A 17,565-nucleotide genomic window follows, 5' to 3' on the forward strand; every position below is an offset into this window, starting at 1 on the left:
ATAATAATAATAATAATAATTCTATTTCTATACCGCCCTTCCAAAAATGGCTCAGGGCGGTTTACACAGAGAAATCAACAAATAAACAAATAAGATGGAACCCTGTCTCCAAAGGGCTCACATTCTAAAAAGAAACATAAGATAGACACCAGCAACAGTCACTGGAAGTACTGTGCTGGAGGTGGATAGGGTCAGTTACTCTCCCCCTGCTAAATAAAGAGAATCACCACAGTAAAAGGTGCCTCTTTGCCCAGTTAGCAGGGGTATGGCAGAATATGGCAGAAGGGCAGAATATACATTTAGCTAGTAAATAGCGGGATTATGGGGATGTTCACTCACAAGAGACAGGACTGTCAATTGAGTTTTCACTTTGGGTAACTTCTGTAAACTAACAGGCCAAATATTTCCAAGGAAAATTGCTCTCTTTAAAGAAAGAACACTAGAGGAATTTTCTGAATCATAGTCTATATTGCCAAGAGAAGCAGGAAGGATTTAACATTGCATACAATACAGAGCTTAACTGAGCAAACACAACTATGTTTTTGTACATGTGTTTGTACTTGTGCCTTTTAAGGCTCAGGGTTTCTTCTGATACAAAAAAAATTTTTTTTCAATACTTAGCCATGAATCAGCACTAGCTGAGTCAGCCAGCTGAACTGAAACTGAAGTGGTTTGTTTTCCTGATGCCTCTGCACAGTTTTTTTATATGAGTATTTTCAAAACATTTCCATCCCTGATAAAGGCAGAATGCTTTTTTCCTTGTCGATATACTTTGGCTTAGAACAGAGAGGTATTCAAAACCTACTTTCTGCTTAATTTAATTCTGTTTTTGTCATTCTCACTCTTCTAAGATATACTGTACCAAAATTGGAGGGGAAGACATCAAAGGAGCCTGTTTGATACTGCAAGTAACTAAATAGGTGTTGCATTTTACACAAACTCTATACTACCATACCTGCTGAACTGGAAGTGTTGATGGACTAGGAAACTCAGAGTGTATTCCAGACCAGAGAATAGGAAGAGATATAAGAAATACACCAGACCTAGGATCTTGAGAGCTGTTAAAACAATACAGCACATGAGCCTCATTGAAACAATCACAAAAGAACTGTGGAAAAACATCGACAGAATGAGTGCACAAAGATCTCTAAAACAAGCACCCCTACACTTTGCTAACTTCACCTCAAACTCTGGCTCCAGTTGTGAGATCAGTTGTGCAAGTAAATCAAATGGTGATAACACATTCAGGACCAGTGCAGATGCACTGTTGATATCTCGGAAGCTTTAGTTTGCAAATCAGAGGCCTGTGTTGATAATGCATGTTTTGACCCCTTCCTTTTCCCCTTTGGAGTTAATTTCTTGTTGGTCTCATGTCTTAGATGTATATCATATTTAACACTAACCATAATTAATGCAAGTCAGGTTTCTTCTTCCAGGGTATGCTTATCCAATTCAAATCCTAGCTTAATCTCCTGATTAAAATAGTAATCCTGATGAGGATTGGGACAAATATAACTTTAAGTCATGATTAAGGCTCATAGGAGATGGTGGAAATGCACATCAAAGAGGGGCAAGGGAGAGTTGTTATACCATTCCTGAGGCTGGCTTCCAGTGTGCAAACCATGATTCACAGGGAGCCAGTCATATCTACAGCAGTCCTCAAATACTGTATTTTATTTCTATATGTCTATGTTTAGTTATATCTATGTTCATGTCTAACTATGTAAACTGCTTTGGGGACTTTCATTGAAAAGTGGTATAGAACTATTTGTCATATTCATAAACAAATTAATTCTCAGAAAATTTTAAACAGCCTTACGTCTGGCTCACTTGTTTTTACAAGTTTTATACGTTAGATTTTTAATAAGTTACAAGCCACCTCAGGTTCTGGCAGATATAGGATAATAATGTTTTAAATAAATACATTCATTTTAACAGCTGAGAGATAAGGAATATTCTCTACAAATTCCCTCACAGGAAGTACTTCACCCTGAAATAATTTGTTAATCCCTCCACCTAGCAGAGGTGTGAGGGTAGGACGCCAGCATTAGTCTTCAGTAATCCAGGATAGCTGTGTGATAATCCACCAGGATTATCCAAAAAGTATACCATTTATCCTTATATTTCATTCTTGTGTGTGGAAATATGCAGGCAGGTTGTTAACAGAACAGAAACTAACCAAGCAGATGAGAAATTTCTGGCACTTAAGAAATCAGAAATTCTGGATTAATATTACATAATTACTGTGGATACAGATAAGATATTCAATGAGAGAAGGAAAGTCAGGTCCTTCTGGCCCAATATTTTTGCCCCGAGTAGTCTCAGTGAATGGCCTTTTCCAGTCCTCCTAGCCCAGAGCCTTTAAGCAGAGTTACTGAAGACTGAATAGAGGCTTTATGCATGCAAAGCATATCTCTGCTCTAGTCCTTTTGTATTAGATGTTGTATAAATGCATAACTCAAAGTGATTTGCTCAATGGGATGACTGCCAAATGCCAACAGAAAATGCAGCAATGCAAATAACTTCAGAAAAGCGTGATTCCCCATTGTGAAGCAAGATAATACAAGCTTTGCACAGTCAGGGTTGGTTAAAAGAGGAAAAAACGTGTTCTGAAATACTCAAACAACTTCATAACAAAAGGAAGCTATGTATATAACATAACATAACAGAAAGCTTAAGGACTTGCTCTCTTTTGAAGGTGGATCCATTCTTTGGCTTACTGCAGAGAACTGGAACAAGGCCCAGGGACTGAGCAGGCCAGCTGCTGACTGAAAACCAGACATCACCGAGGATACCTAACAGGAAATAAGGAATTGTCTTGAGGATCATGGACCGGGAAGATAGGAACTGAAAGGAAATCTCAAGTCCCCCACACAGCAGAACTTAACTGGAATTGCAGGTTATAACACTTCAGATTTAGATTCTTCCAGATTTTTAAAACATGTACATGTTTTCATTAAAAGGTTGCACTATATCAAACACATACATTATATTCTACAAGGTTTCCGCATTAAGCAGGCCCAACACTGGCTTCATGCGCTGATTATAGGGGAAATTAATAAATATAACAAGCACAGGCAAACATGTTGGGTTGCAGTGCATACCCAGAGCCATCAAGAGGTTGTGTGTGAACAAAAGACTAGGGCTATAGCTATGGTATCTAGCAATGGTATAGAACCTAGACAACAATGGAGTATAGGCTTTCCAGCTTCTTGCAATATGTTTATACTCCCAAATATAAATATTAACCCAAGAAAATATGAGAGTGCATTGTGCATGTACACACACCCGAACCACTCCTTGGGCTCCTTTCTTAAAGACCAATATTTTTAGCAATGACTTTTGGGAACCTCACTTTACCTGCTTCTCCACTATCATCCAACCCCTTTATCATCCAACCCAAATTTAACACTGGTGTCAGCAACAGCCTGGGAACCCAAAATGGGAAAAAAAATATTCCGACAATCCGAAACAGGTTCCCTGACCCCTCTCAATAAGGCTGACCACATGGTTATTTCCAAACAAGCCTGAAGACTTCCCCAGACTCTGCCTCCATTGCCTAGTCCCTTCAGGACACTTTCTTCACACTGCATGCATTCCTACACATAAAGTCTAAACTACCCAGTTCCTCCCAGATCTGCCCTAAAACCCCAGGGGTTAAAAAATCTCCAGAATCCTCCAAGATATTCCTGACACCACCACAAATTCCCATCTCTTGTATGGCTTCTGTCTAGCACTCTTTGGAACCCTTTCCCCCAAAGCTCCAGTTTTATGGGTTCTCTTTTGGTTATGTGATCTCATTGGGCTACGAACAGACCAGATAAGTCTTTGAAGCAGCGTATTCTTGATATTGAACATCAAAATGATTCGAGTTCTTATATCTGGTCATTGTCAAAGAGGAGCCAGCCAATTATCTTTATAGCCTCACAGTGCTGAAATTTCGGAGGGCGTTTTCCTTAGCATAGCAATAGCAATAGCACTTACATTTATATACCGCTCTATAGCCAGAGCTCTCTAAGCGGTTTACAATGATTTAGCATATTGCCCCCAACATTCTGGGTACTCATTTTACCGACCTCGGAAGGATGGAAGGCTGAGTTAACCTTGAGCCCCTGGTCAGGATCCAACTTGTAACCTGGTTACAGGGCGGCAGTTTTACCACTGTGCCACCAGGGGCTCTTTAATGCATGCTTTAATGCCCTATAATCAGAAGTGATGGACATTACTTTCATAAAATCCTCTATTCAGAACATATATGTCCTTGTGGGTGTGGTGTTGAAATGGGCATGTTTTATTATATTGTTCCTATTATTGTGATTTTCCTAATATTCTTATTTACCTTTTATATCAACATTTTTAGGCCATATTGAGGAATTCTAAGCTTCCTTTCTCTTATCTGATGACAATGAAACTGTGAAACATAACGTCACTAAGTTTTGCACTGTGGCAATCAGAGTGTGGAAGGATTTTTGAATGTAAATTGATTGTTGAGTTAGATGTTAATCATAGCTGGATCAACTGGTGTAGCAATTTTTGTTATTAATTTTTATGGTTGTATCTAGAACTGACGTTTGTAGTATATATAGTTCAATTGTTGAACTTTTGTTGACTGGTCAATGACCATTAAAAAAAATCTAATACGAATCTTTGTGTTTCATTAAGCACCCCTATTGCCTTCCTATTGTAAGTGTTAATGGGCAGTCGTTAGGGGCACAGAGAGATGGGTTTGTGACCCATATGTAGACTTGCCAGGTGACTTGCCTGCCTGGTGCAAAGGTTGCGGACATCATGCAGCATCTAGACAGACTGTTAGACAGTGCTGGGGAGGAGTCAGCTGTTGTGGAGCACATCAGCACCAATGATTTAGGGAAGTGATAAAAAGGAAGCTGAAAGGAAAAGTAATGTAAAACCATAATAACAGAAGCTCAGTTGGAATGTATACCAAGAAGGAAGAAAGGTACCACCAAGTTCAGGAGGACGCCAGCATGGTCAACAAGCAAAGTCAGGAAAGCTATAAAAAGGAAGATGACTTTATCCAGAAAATTGAAGTACTGCCCAAGTGAAGAGAACAGGAAGGAACAAACTCTGGCAAAAGAAATGCAAGGTGCCAATAAGGGATGCAAAAAGAGAGTTTGAGGAGCATATAGCTAGAAGTGTCAAGGTGAATAACAAAAACTTCTTTAAATATATCAGAAGCAGAAAGACTGCCAGGGAGGCAGTTGGACCCTTAGATGATGAGGGTATGAAAGGGGATAAGATGATTGCAGAGAAGCTGAATAAGTTCTTTGCATCTGTCTTCATGGCAAAGGATACTGACCATATATCCACTATGGAACTGAGCTTCTCAGGCTTGGAGGCTGAAGAACTGGGCCAGTCTGAGGTGATGAGAGAGGATGATCTAAACTGCCTTGAAAAGCTAAAAATTAACCAGTTGCCAGGGCCGGATGGCATCCACCCAAGAGTACTGAAGGAACTCAAATGTGAAATTGTTGATTTCCTAGCAAAAATATGGAAATTGTCCCTACAATCTTGCTCTGTATCAGAGGACTGGAAAGTAGCTAATTTTCAAAAAGGGATCTGGGAAACTACAGGCTGGATAGTTTAAGTTCTGCACCAGATCAATTGATGGAAAGCATACTTAAGGACAAAATTGTTAAACATATAGAAGAATAGTCCTTGCTGAAAGAGAATCAGCATGTCTTCTGCAAGGGCAAGTCTTGCCTCCTTGTTCTTTGAGAGTGTCAACAGGCATGTGGATAAAGGTGACCCAGTTGACATAGTATACTTGGACTTCCAAAAAGCTTTTGATAAAGTTACCTACCAAACTTTAAGTTTCTTGAGTAAACTTAGCAGTCATGGTATAAGGGGACAGGTTCATGTGTGGATTGGTAACTGTTGAAGGACAAGAAATAGAGGGTAGGAATACATGGACAGTTTTCACAATGGAGGGAAGTAAGAAGTGGCATCCCCCAGGGATCTGGACTAGGACCAGTGCACTTTAACTTATTCGTAAATGCTCTAGAAGTTGGGGTAACCAGTGAAGTGGCCAAATTCACAGATGGGCTGTCAGTGACTGAACCAGGAGAGAGATCTTGGGGTTATGGTGGACAGCTCTTTGAAAATTTTGACTCATGTGGCAGCTGTGAAAAAGGCCAATTCCATGCTAGGGATCATTAGGAAGGGGATTGAAAGTAAAAATGCTAATATTATATACAAATCTATGGTGCAGCCACATTTGGAGTACTGCATACACTTCTGGTCACTGTATCTTAAGAAGGACATTGTAGAACTGAAAAAAGAGCAGAAGTGGACAACCAAGATGATCAGGGGGGTCTGGAGCACCTTCCTTATGAGGCAAGGCTACAGCATCTGGGGATTGTTAGTTTGGAAAAGAGGTTACTATTGAGAGAAATGATAGAGGTGTATAAAATTATGCATGGAGTAGAGAGAGTGGACAGAGATAATTTTTTATCCCTCTCTCACCATTCTAAAACCATTGAGGTCAGGTCTATCAATGGCTACTAGTCTGGTAACTATAGGACACCTCTAGCCATTAAATACCAGTTTCAGGGGAGCAAGAGCAAGAGAGAGGGCATGCCCTCACCTCTTGCTGTGGGCTTTTCAAAGGTATCTGATGGGCCACTGTGTGAAACAGGATTCTGGACTAGATAGGCCTTGGGCCTGATCCAGGAGGGCTGTTCTTATTAACAAGGAAAGCCAAGCTGGCTTTCTCTACAACCTAAAAGTATATCTATTTTAAAAAATTGAGAGGGCAGGAGCTCTGAGGATTCATTCTGGAAACTGCCATACCACTCTTGCATCCCAGCTTTGTTCTCATCCCCAAACCTTTGTGACTCATCTCGCCTGGACAAAGTGACTACAGAGGGTGATCCATCCTTTCATGATCCTCAGGAGTCTTTTACATTTCTGACCTTATTTTCCACTTCCCATCCTGAGTATGCATGATTAGGTATGCTTGTGAGTGTGTAAAGTTCCAACCAGTCAGGCTAGAAGCTTCAAATCTAATGTTTCGCTAAGATACTGGGAAAGGGATTTTTCATGTTCTGTGGGGATGGAAGCCAACTCCTCACCAGAATAAAAAGTGGATCTCCAAAAAGGGACCCTCAACCCAAAGGTCTGCCCCAAGACTGTGCACCACATAAAGGAGCTTCAATCGTTAGAGAATGCTTCGAGCACAGCCAGAAAGCAAATGAGAAATATCTTTCACTTCCTAGAATCACCAGACTTCTGATGGAGAACCACCCTTGCTGAGAGTGTGGAAGGCAGTCAGAGGACCTTTTGAGCTTACCACCCAGCCAGAGGTGAATTCTAGCCGGCTTCCTTTGTAACTGTTCCGATCCAGTGTCCTTCCAGCCACCGGGACCCATCTATGATGAATTCTGGTAGTTTAAACCCCTGCAGTTTCAAAACTGTCATCCATTCTCCTGTAGGTGGCTCCCTGGCAACACAGGGACTGCCATTTCCTCAGGTTTCCCTTTCCAGAAAGCAACACTTCCCCTCAGTCTCCATAATTCTGCCCATAAGTTCACCCATCAGTCAGGAGGGCAGGTCAAAATTTTCCCGTAGGAGAACAAATCAGATTCTTAATGCTCTTTCCTGATTTGTTCAAGCTCCCATTTCAAATTGGTTCCATTGGCTTCTCCAGAGGTCCGGATGGGGCCAATCTACTTCCTCTCCCTGATCTCAGTTGGGCTTTGCTTGCTCCCTTCCCTGTTCCCTTCTCCAGTTCCTCAGGACAAAGCCTGCTCATCCCTCCTCTCTGATTTTGTCCAGTTATGTCTGTCCCCATCTCTCCCTCTGTCAACCAACCCCCATTTGTGTTTTGCATCTGGGCTGGTCTTTGTTCTATCTCCACTTTACCAACCTCCACCCATTTCCCTTCTCCCACTCTTTAGTACACATATTTAATGAGACAGTATAGTGCACACATCAAATAATCCATATAGCAGAGGTTAAGTGTTAGTGTTCATACACCTGTCCATCTTGTGTGTTCTGTGACACGTGAGAATGCTCAGTGTATTTTATTCTGTCCAAGCCTCATTTTTTAATTCAATGAAGTATATTTTTATCTGGATTTAAGCCTGTGGTTGTCAATTTTCTGGAAAACTGCCTGTGTTATAATATGCCTTGGGTCCCCAGGGATATTGTTCAAAATACATGCATAGTCTCCCTTGTTCTCCATGTCTTGTTCTGTAAGACGAACATGGTTACTATCTATTTTTAGAACATCTTACCCTTTTTTCTTTGGGAAGTGTCTCTGGCAACAGGAACATGATGAAAACCAGGTCAGTAACTGCAAACATGACAGCAAAAATAGCTGAACGAAGATAGAAGATGTCTCCCTTATCTGTCTCCATGGCAAGGTATGCACCAAGCATAGGACCAATAGTAAAGCCCAGGGAGAAAGCCACACCAATCATTGCCTGAGGAAACAGCCAATACTGACATAAAACTGTTTCATATAGTTATACATTATTTTTTGAAAAAATGTAATACTTTGTTGGAAAGAGGTACTACTTTGAGTACTAGCCAGAGATATTTTTAAATGCTTTAAATGATATTGATTAATTTCATGCATTTTTGTTTTTTGTGAGCCACTCTGAGGGCATTGCTAAGAAAAGAGGTAGAAATTCAGTTAAATAAGGCAACAACATAGATCAGTGGATGATAACAAGCAGCTATGATATACTTTCCTGAAGCTGTTCACATACAAACTTTTAAAAGATAATTCCTAGCAATCATGATTGCAGAAGAAAGCTTGAAAGTGTGATGGCAGGAAAAACAAGCACAAATACAAAATGAATCTCATATTCATTAAGCATTTTAATATGCCTGCACCCTGAAAGCAAGATTTCCAAGAGATGAAATGTTTTTCACATTTGCAGATTGTAATTTCAAAGTAAGAATGCTGTAGAATAAATGCAATGCACATGCAAACAAAAACTTGGCCCCTGTCATATTACTGAAAACACAACAGTATGCTTAATTATATTAAAACACTTTAGGAAGTTTTTCATCTCTGGCCTAGTGTGACCAGTTATGCACCAAGTGAACCACTCCCTTCTAAAGTTGCTTTCTAAGAAGCCACTCTACAAATGTTGCTAGACCACAAGCCACTGAAGACGCACTGTAATGTAGGCAAGTACTGTAGTAAGAAAGGAAAATGAGAAAGTGGAGAAGAAAAAGGATTTTCATGTTCACATAGCAGTACAACTTGCAATTCTAACTATAATATTTGCATTGGAATAAGTGGTGAGCAGAAGGAAGAGTGCTCACTTAGAGATCAAAAGATCCTTACAATCTAGTAGGTGCCATGCAATTCTCAATTTTTCTATAGGCTAGAAAGCAATATGAGGTTTGGGCCACAACCAGACTAGCCTGGTTCTGAAAGGTTCTAACCCACTTGCCCTCAGATTCTAGGGAAATTGTGTCCCAGTGACAGCAGCTCAATGTTGTGCAAATGCATAAGAAAAGGCCACTGAATTGCAGCCATCACCATGCCGAATTACATTCCATCCAAGCCCAGTCATGTCATTGGGAACACATTCATGTACATTATTTGTTAGGGCGGGGGTGACCCTGCAGTCTTTTGATTAAAGACTAAAAAGAAAAGAAAAGCAGAGATCTTTACCAAAAGCACAAAGCCATTCCAGTGACTCACCATGCCTTTGCTTCGAGCTTTTGGACATTGCAGGTCAGCAATTATGGCAGTGGAGAGGCTGACATTCCCTTTGCTTATTCCACCAACAATTCGGGAGAAAAGAAATATCTCAAAACTCCTGGAAATTGCCCAGAGGGAGTAGGATGCTATCAGACCAATCTGCATAAAGAAAAAAGTATTTTCATTGCACAAGATAGTCAAGACCGTTTCATTATAAAACCATCTGAATAGGATGGTATTTCAAAAGCAAACAATGCTTTGGATCATTCTGCTTAATGCACATTCACACCCAGAGAGTCAAACCAGGCTTGACTGAAAATGAGGCTGAACTTTAATTCTTCTCAAGGTAAAACAGAACCATTATTTAAATCCAAATGGAGACAGAACCTCAAGAGAAAACACGGGTCACTGCTTCAGAATAAGGGTTTGACTGCAAAATCCTGATGTGGTACATTCACTTCCCACAACCAGTATGAATAAGGAGTATATAATATCATTGTCTAAATGACAAATATATTTTGGGGCTGACCAAGTTTCCATTGGCTTCTGACCATCTTTGGAGTGGGCGGGGTGTGTGTGTAAAGATTTCACATTGTTCCAATATATATATTTAACTGGGGTCTGTATAATGGGGAGAAATGGCAGCTAAGGCCTACAGTAAAAGGCAGAGATAAATTGTTGGAGCAGTTAATTACTGGGGGATGAACTGTTGGTTTTTGGAAGGCACTTGTCTGAGTTAAATTGTGAGCATCTCCAGATATGCAAATCCTATGCCTTGAAAGTGGATGATTTTGGATTGGATGGGAAATGTTAAAAGAAAACAAAGTTCTAGACAAATCAAATGGTGGATACACAAACCTGTCCTCCAATCAGCAGGGAGTCTCTGAGCGAATACTTTCAGATGAAGATAGAAGAGAGGAGATTCTTGGCGTTACCTCAGGAGAGAAGAAGAGGCAGCCTAAGAGAGCAGGAAGCACCAAAGTGGCCAGGAAAGACAGCGGGTGACTGAGGAGGAAGAGATCTCAGGCCCCAAAGGGCTGAGCTATCCCAGACCAATACCCAGCAGAAAGGGTGGGAGAAAGGGCATGAAGGTAAGAAGTTCCTCAGGAAAAGTAACCCTTCTGCTTTGTTTTGTGAGGGGTGAGCTCAAGGAGGCTGTGAGAGAAGAATCCTTCAGGTTCTGTGAGTTAAACCAGGGTGGAGTCAGTTCATTTCAATGGGATTGGTAAAGGGAGGAGAATTTTATCAGGTAAAATGATGGAATGTTCGGGAAGGTAATTGGGCTTTAGAATTTGTTTAGGGAAAGTACCAATTCACACCACTATTCCTTCATTTCTTCACTCGGTAGCTGTAACAAGCAAGCAACACAAACATATCCTAAAATAATTCAAAACTTATTCTATTCCCTACCATAAAATTATTTTGTTTTGGTTCTTTTATATCTTGTCTCTGCCAGTCTATTCCTACCCCCCATGCCCACACAAACGTCATAACCAGGGTTTTTTAAGGGGATTGTTTTTCTCTCTGTTCTAAGTGGGTAGATTGTTGTGACAGGCAGTTCTCATGATCGCCAAGAGCGGGTGGATGAGGAGAAGGCTCCAAAGAGCTTACCTTCCCCGCAGATGATCCAGTTTGGTGATGGGAGAGACGAGCAACCATTGGGAATCCCCCAGTGCAACACAGTGTGTTGCATTGGGGGATTCCCCTGTCAGATGGGTGCCCTGTGTGTCCATCTCAGCCCAAGGACACACACAATACACATCCACCGCATTAAGAGTGCGAGTGCACTCTTAACCTTGGCTATCAGCCAGGTTGTTTAGGAGGGTTAGGTGGGTGGGAAGTGTTGGAATCTGTAGAGATCCACTTCTTATAACCAGCCTAACCCAGGCTGGGCTCCCCCAGGCTGCATTAGGTTGGTCATGAGAAAGCTTTGTTAAGTAGGAACATAGGAAGCTGCTATATACTGAATCAGACCATTGGTCCATCTAGCTCAGTATTGTCTACACAGACTGGCAGCAGCTTCTCCAAGGTTGCAGGCAGGAATCTCTCTCAGACTTATCTTGGAAAAGCCAGGGAGGGAAGTTGGAACCTTCTGCTCTTCCCAGGGCGGTTCCATCCCGAGGGGAATATTTTACAGTGCTCACACTTCTAGTCTCCCTTTCATATGCAACCAAGATGGACCCTGCATAGCTAAGGGGACAAATCATGCTTGCTATCGCAAGACCAGCTCTCCTCTCCTAGACCAGCTCTCCTCTCCCTAAGTAATTTAGAGAGAGGTATTTTTAGGGAAACAGTGTTCCTAAAGGCCTTCCATCACAGGGAGAAGTAGGCAGTATAGATGCCTTCTGTTTAAAACTCCCTTAAAGTTGCAAACCATGACATAAGACGACAGACAGCCTAGGGCAGGCTTCTCCAAACTGCGGCCCTCCAGATGTTGCTGAACTACAACTCCCAGCATCCCTAGACACAATTTTTTGTGGCTGGGTATGCTGGAAGTTGTAGTTCATCAACATCTGGAGGGCTGCAGTTTGCGGAAGCCTGGCCTAGGGGAAGAAGGGGAAATGGACAGTCTCCCCTATCCTGTGGTGCTCAACCAGTCCCTGGAGCTTTAAAAATTGCCGTTAAAACCTTTGCTTTCTAGTCAATAAGTCAGCATTTGCATAGCTTTTTATTAAAATGTTAACTCCCTTATGGAACCAGCTGGATCTAAGGTAGCTAGGCCTGCAGGATTCAGGCAGAACCAAGGATAGCAGCCTTTTAGTGTCCAAGCTTGGATCCAAGTAGCTCCAAAGGACTAGAAAGGGGGGAATATGGATGGACAGTATGCAAGTAAGAGCATTGGTGTGCTTTGTTTTATTTTATATTTAAAATTTCCATCACATTAGGTCTTTCAACAATAAGTAATAAGCCAAAGATTATATGGTTTTCCTTCTATTCTTTCCTGATTTTCTGCACCACGATGTTCCACTTCTGTACCTGCAGAAGGCTTTTTGGCCTCAACATTTAACCATTTAAAATCACTGCGATACTGTATCCTTAAAAAAGGGTTACTTCTACAATAAAAAATTAGCTGAAAAGGGTGTTCTTAAACTTAAACCAGAAAAGTTAATAGGGCATAGCTCATCAGCACGGCATCTGCTTTGCATGCAAGAGGTCCAGGTTAAGACCTTTGCACTTCCAGGTAGGGCTGGAAAAGACTGAAACCTTGGAGAGCTGCTGCCAGCCAGTACAGACAATACTGAGCTAGGTCTGACTCAGTATAAGGCAATTTCCTATGTTCCTATGACACAACTACTCACTATACGATTGCTGTATGGAAAACCCATCTCATGTTGGTTCTTCGGTCAGTGGTGAATTCATTGTGGAAGCCCAACAGCACTTCTGGCCAGTTTGGGCACTTGATCACAACTGAATGAAACTCTGCAGGACACTCTGAATTAAGTGTCAAAACCTGATCCTTGTTGATGTTGGCATGTGGCATTGGGTAGCTGGCTCACCATGGACCGAGGTCAGGTGAATACATCTACAGTCAGACATTAGAAAATATTTCCTTCACTAACGGTATTTAATTTGTCACATATTCCACACTAAATGTTTATGTTCTGCTTCCTTCCCCATGTGTTCAGAACACCAGTAAACCCGATAAATAGCTTGTTGATACTTATCCATGGCTCTTTCCAGTCAAATATCTTCAGAGGTGTATACTGAAAACTGTTTCTTAATAAGAGAAGACTAAAGCCCCACTCGCATGTTATGTTCAGCACTCGTACAGGGTACAGTGTTCACAGGTACAGTTATTTACACATTATGCTGAATGCAGTAAACTTCCTATCTGTACCATGCATAGAGGGACCTGTACTGAGGTTCACTTTTAACATGAATGCAAGTACAGCCATTCATGCAAAATTTTTTTTTTAAAAATGTATGAGTGTATAGACATTTGTACACTCGTACAATGTTATGTCTGAATAGGGCTTAAGAAGCCAAGGAAAAAGAATTTCAAGTTAAGCAATGCTTCTACAGCTCATAGGTATATGAGCAGAAGGTGTGATTTAAGAGAGATGCTGTCAAACCGCTTAAACTGACAGAATATGGACTGAGTGAATCTTTAAACTGCCACAAGCTCAACAAGACTAGTGCAGTGAATTTAGGCTATAACGGGATTATCTGGATCCTATGCTATTGGTTATTCTCTACAACATATAACTAATCTATAGGGATGTGCATAAAACCGGTTTGCCCAGTTCAGTTCAAATTCGAACCAGGAGAGGGAGGTTCGGTTTTGGTTTTGCTCAAACCCCACATCCTGGTTTGGTTTGAATTTGAACCAGTTTGAACCTCCAGAAGTGGGTGGGGTGGTAGCTGGCACCCATGGGTACCTACCACCCAAACCCCAAAGCAATCGGACACTCGTACGATTTTTAACGAATTTTTAAATTTTATTTTTTCCTCATAGGGTATAATGGGACTCAAACCATCCCATTATTCCCTATTTTGGAGCGGGTGCCAACAACCACCCAAACCCCGAAGCAATCGGACACTCCTACGATTTTTTATGATTTGAAATATTTTAAAATTATTTTTCTAATAGGGTATAATGGGACCCGAACCAGCCCATTAACCCTTATTGTGGAGCACCTAGGGGCACAAACAAAACCCCAAGGCAAGGAACCCAAAAGGAAGGTTGCTCTCCACAAAGAAGCATGGAGGTGTCAGCAGCCACATAACTGCTCTTGGGGGGTGCTAAGGTGGCCCAGAGCGAGTGGTGATGTAGTGCACAGAGGGTGCCAATCACCCCCATGGGTTGCTAACCCATGGGGTACTGGTTTTTGTTGTTTCTGAGGTGTTCTGAGTGTAGATTCCCTGGTAGCAAATGGGAGTGAATTCATGGTTTGTCATTGAACTATCTCATATGCTAGCAGAGTATCTACACCCAGAACACCTCAGAAACAACAAAAACCAGTACCCCATGGGTTACCAAACCATGGGGGTGGTTGGCACCCTCTGTGCACTACACCATGACTCGCTCTGAGCCACTCCAGCATCCCCCAAGTGCAGTTATGGGGCTGCCGACACCTCCATTCTTCTTTAAAACACCTCCATTCTTCTTTAAAAACCTTAAAGACATGTAAACTTCAAAAATTACTTTAAAATTGCCCAATTCCTTTCAAATAATTCTGGTAGCTTCCTTGCCCCCCTTGGGCACTACCACTCACCACACTCTGCTATAGGCCACCCCTTTGCCCTCAATGTGAAGCTATACATTTGCTGACACCTCCATGCTTCTTTATGGAGAACAACCTTAAAGACATGTAAACTTCATGGGTGCTCCAAAATAAGTAATAATGGGCTGGTTTGAGTCGCATTATACCCGATGAGAAAAAATAAAATAAAATTCAAACATTCATAAAAAATCATACAAGTGTCTGATTGCTTTGGGGTTTGGGTGGTAGGTACTCATGGGTGCCAGCTACCACCCCACCCACTTTTGGAGGTTCGAATCGAATCAAATCCCCCCAGTTTGGTTCGAATTCAAACCTGCAGCTTGAACCTGATGGCTGGTTCGGTTCAAATTCGAACCATCGAGCTGAACTGGTTCAAATTCGAACCGGTTCGCACATCCCTACTAATTTACATCTTTCTATGATTGATTGATTAAGTGCCATCAAGTCGGTGTCGACTCTTAGTGACCACATAGATAGATTCCCTCCAGGATGATCTGTCTTTCTATTTCCATCACAAGACATACCACAGTCAACAGCATGATTGGCCTTCTCCCAAAGTAATCAGATGTGGCACCAGTGAGTGGAGAAGCAAAAAACTGAAGGATGGAAAATATGGAGCCAATCAGACCTGAAAAAAGATTGATACAAAGTACAGAACAGTAAGTACTGAAGTTAATTCATAGACATATGTGCTTAAGCCCTGCCCCTTTTAAGGAGCGCACCTAAAATGTTACAAGCATTACACCTAAAAATGTAAAGGGTGAATACAACAAACATGTGTATCATTGTAAGTATGCCCACCAGGAAGCTTTGATTGCCTTTCCTTTTTTGTGTATTAACATTACCAAAGTCCACATAAAAACAACAGGTCTCTGTGATAGGACAGACTTCCAGAGTTATTTAAGTTTTAGAACCCTCCCTATCCTATCATAATTATTTAACCCATGGAATTATCTGAGGAACTGGCTTTGGTCTGGGCTAACAGCTACTAAAATAATGTCAGAATTCAGACTGGTATAAGTCAGGACCCATTTCCACACAGAATGATTTTCTGCTCTTAGTTACCATACCAATAGACGTTAATTATTCATTTCTTTAGCAGGCTACCAAGCAGGCAGGGGTGGACCTGAGTGCGAATGATGCCCCCAAAGGACAGGATTATAACTTTTTAAGAAATAAAACTGAATCTAAGGAATTCAGAGTTTATAATGGCATGAAAAGAAAAATGGAAGAAAATGTTTTAAAAATAGCAAACACATAAGAACAACAATGCAAGTCTTCTACACAACACAACACTGCCTCTGATGTTTGTTTAACCAGGTGGGTCCTCAACATACTTAGCTGCAGAAAACAGTCCTTTATTTAGCCCATTTCAAAAAATGGAGTCCAGCACATGCCTCCTCAGAACAGATTGGCATGAAAAAGGAGGAAACACACCCACACCTGGGCTCTCTCTCATCTGGTATCTTAAACAAAGAAAACCTCCTTTATTTCATCCTTTTAGTAGGACTAACAACTCCTATAATCATTTGTTGGTTGGAAAGGATTTAACCAATAAAGAGTGAGAATTGACAAATTGACCCAATAAGGAAAATAATTACATTCCCAAACACAGAAGAGCATCAAAATGTGTAGGAATTACCTGTCTTGAGCATTAGCACACATTTTAGCATTTACTCAACTAACAGGAGAATCAGAGAAATCTGCTGCGAAGTAGCAGTGATAAACAAACAGAAAACCAAAGAGAATGAGATGTGCACTCACATTCATATGGCTGTTTCCAATGAAGTTTCAGGGTTAAGACCTCCATAGAAATATGGAGATGATCAAATTAAGTTGATCAGACTTTAAAAATCCAGCTAATTCCCTTCATATCCTGTCAGGAATCTCGCACCTTAACCTTTTGATATGTACAGGGACATGTATACTATTGCTATTCCAAAATTCCAAATAAGCATAATTTCCCCCTCATATATTTAAATTACAGTAAGTATAAATTTTACCAGAACAGATATTCCAAAAACTGGAAGGTCAGAGACAGTGATCTTCTATAATATTATAGCTAGTTCTATAAACAGCAGCGCCAGCATACTAAGGGGAAGGGGAGACAACGACTGCTGTCTGGCACCTGCCTTTTCTGCTGGTGTTTATGAGCTACTTTGTATCAAGATTCAATTTCTGTTTCTTAGTGAAAATGAGTGGAGCAAATGGCCCAATTTCCATTTACCCAGCCAAAGAAGCCAAATGCTATCACAAACCTTTAGACTGTGTGACCCCTTTGGGGACAGGGAATTATATTCTTATTTTAATATAAACTACTTGGCAAACTTTTTGTTGAAAAGCAGTATTGTCTTCTTCTTCGTCGTTGTAGTAAGACATTTTAGAGAGCTTACAGTGATCCTAAAATGTTCGATCTTATAATTAGGATCAATCTGAAAGCATCAGGAGATGACTCAATTGCATTTAATACCAGGTTAACATGGTTCTGTGTACTCCTATGAATAAGAAAAATCTAACTACTGTCCTTAAAACAATCCAGTATTGAAATGTGATTCATACCTCCAAATAAGACACTGTTGTACTTCCTTTCGGCAGGCATGCCAATCACTTCAGCAAACCAATCTACCCCATGCTGCAATGTCATGTAGAAACCATCCT

At 41.0% G+C, this 17,565-nt stretch overlaps 1 protein-coding gene across 6 annotated transcripts in view; it reads right to left on the reverse strand.

Annotated features, from left to right (window-relative positions):
* MFSD10 (major facilitator superfamily domain containing 10) overlaps nt 1–17,565 on the reverse strand; it is a 44,789-nt gene that overhangs the window by 12,546 nt on the left and 14,678 nt on the right. For 5 of the 6 annotated variants that reach the window (XR_008307758.1, XM_053251906.1, XM_053251904.1 and 2 more), the window contains 6 exons: nt 17,467–17,563; nt 15,432–15,535; nt 9,683–9,841; nt 8,256–8,444; nt 2,687–2,795; nt 956–1,058 (listed from right to left, as the gene is read on the reverse strand). Coding sequence is in view for 5 of the 6 variants with exons in the window: in XM_053251906.1 (XP_053107881.1) it covers nt 956–1,058; nt 2,687–2,795; nt 8,256–8,444; nt 9,683–9,841; nt 15,432–15,535; nt 17,467–17,563 (761 nt within the window). In the remaining variant the exon portion in view is untranslated. The remainder of the gene's footprint in view (nt 1–955; nt 1,059–2,686; nt 2,796–8,255; nt 8,445–9,682; nt 9,842–15,431; nt 15,536–17,466; nt 17,564–17,565) is intronic. The other variant, XM_053251907.1, reaches the window with a different exon arrangement.

This window comes from Hemicordylus capensis, chromosome 5, assembly GCF_027244095.1.
Source record: "Hemicordylus capensis ecotype Gifberg chromosome 5, rHemCap1.1.pri, whole genome shotgun sequence".
Taxonomy (NCBI): Eukaryota; Metazoa; Chordata; class Lepidosauria; order Squamata; family Cordylidae; genus Hemicordylus; species Hemicordylus capensis.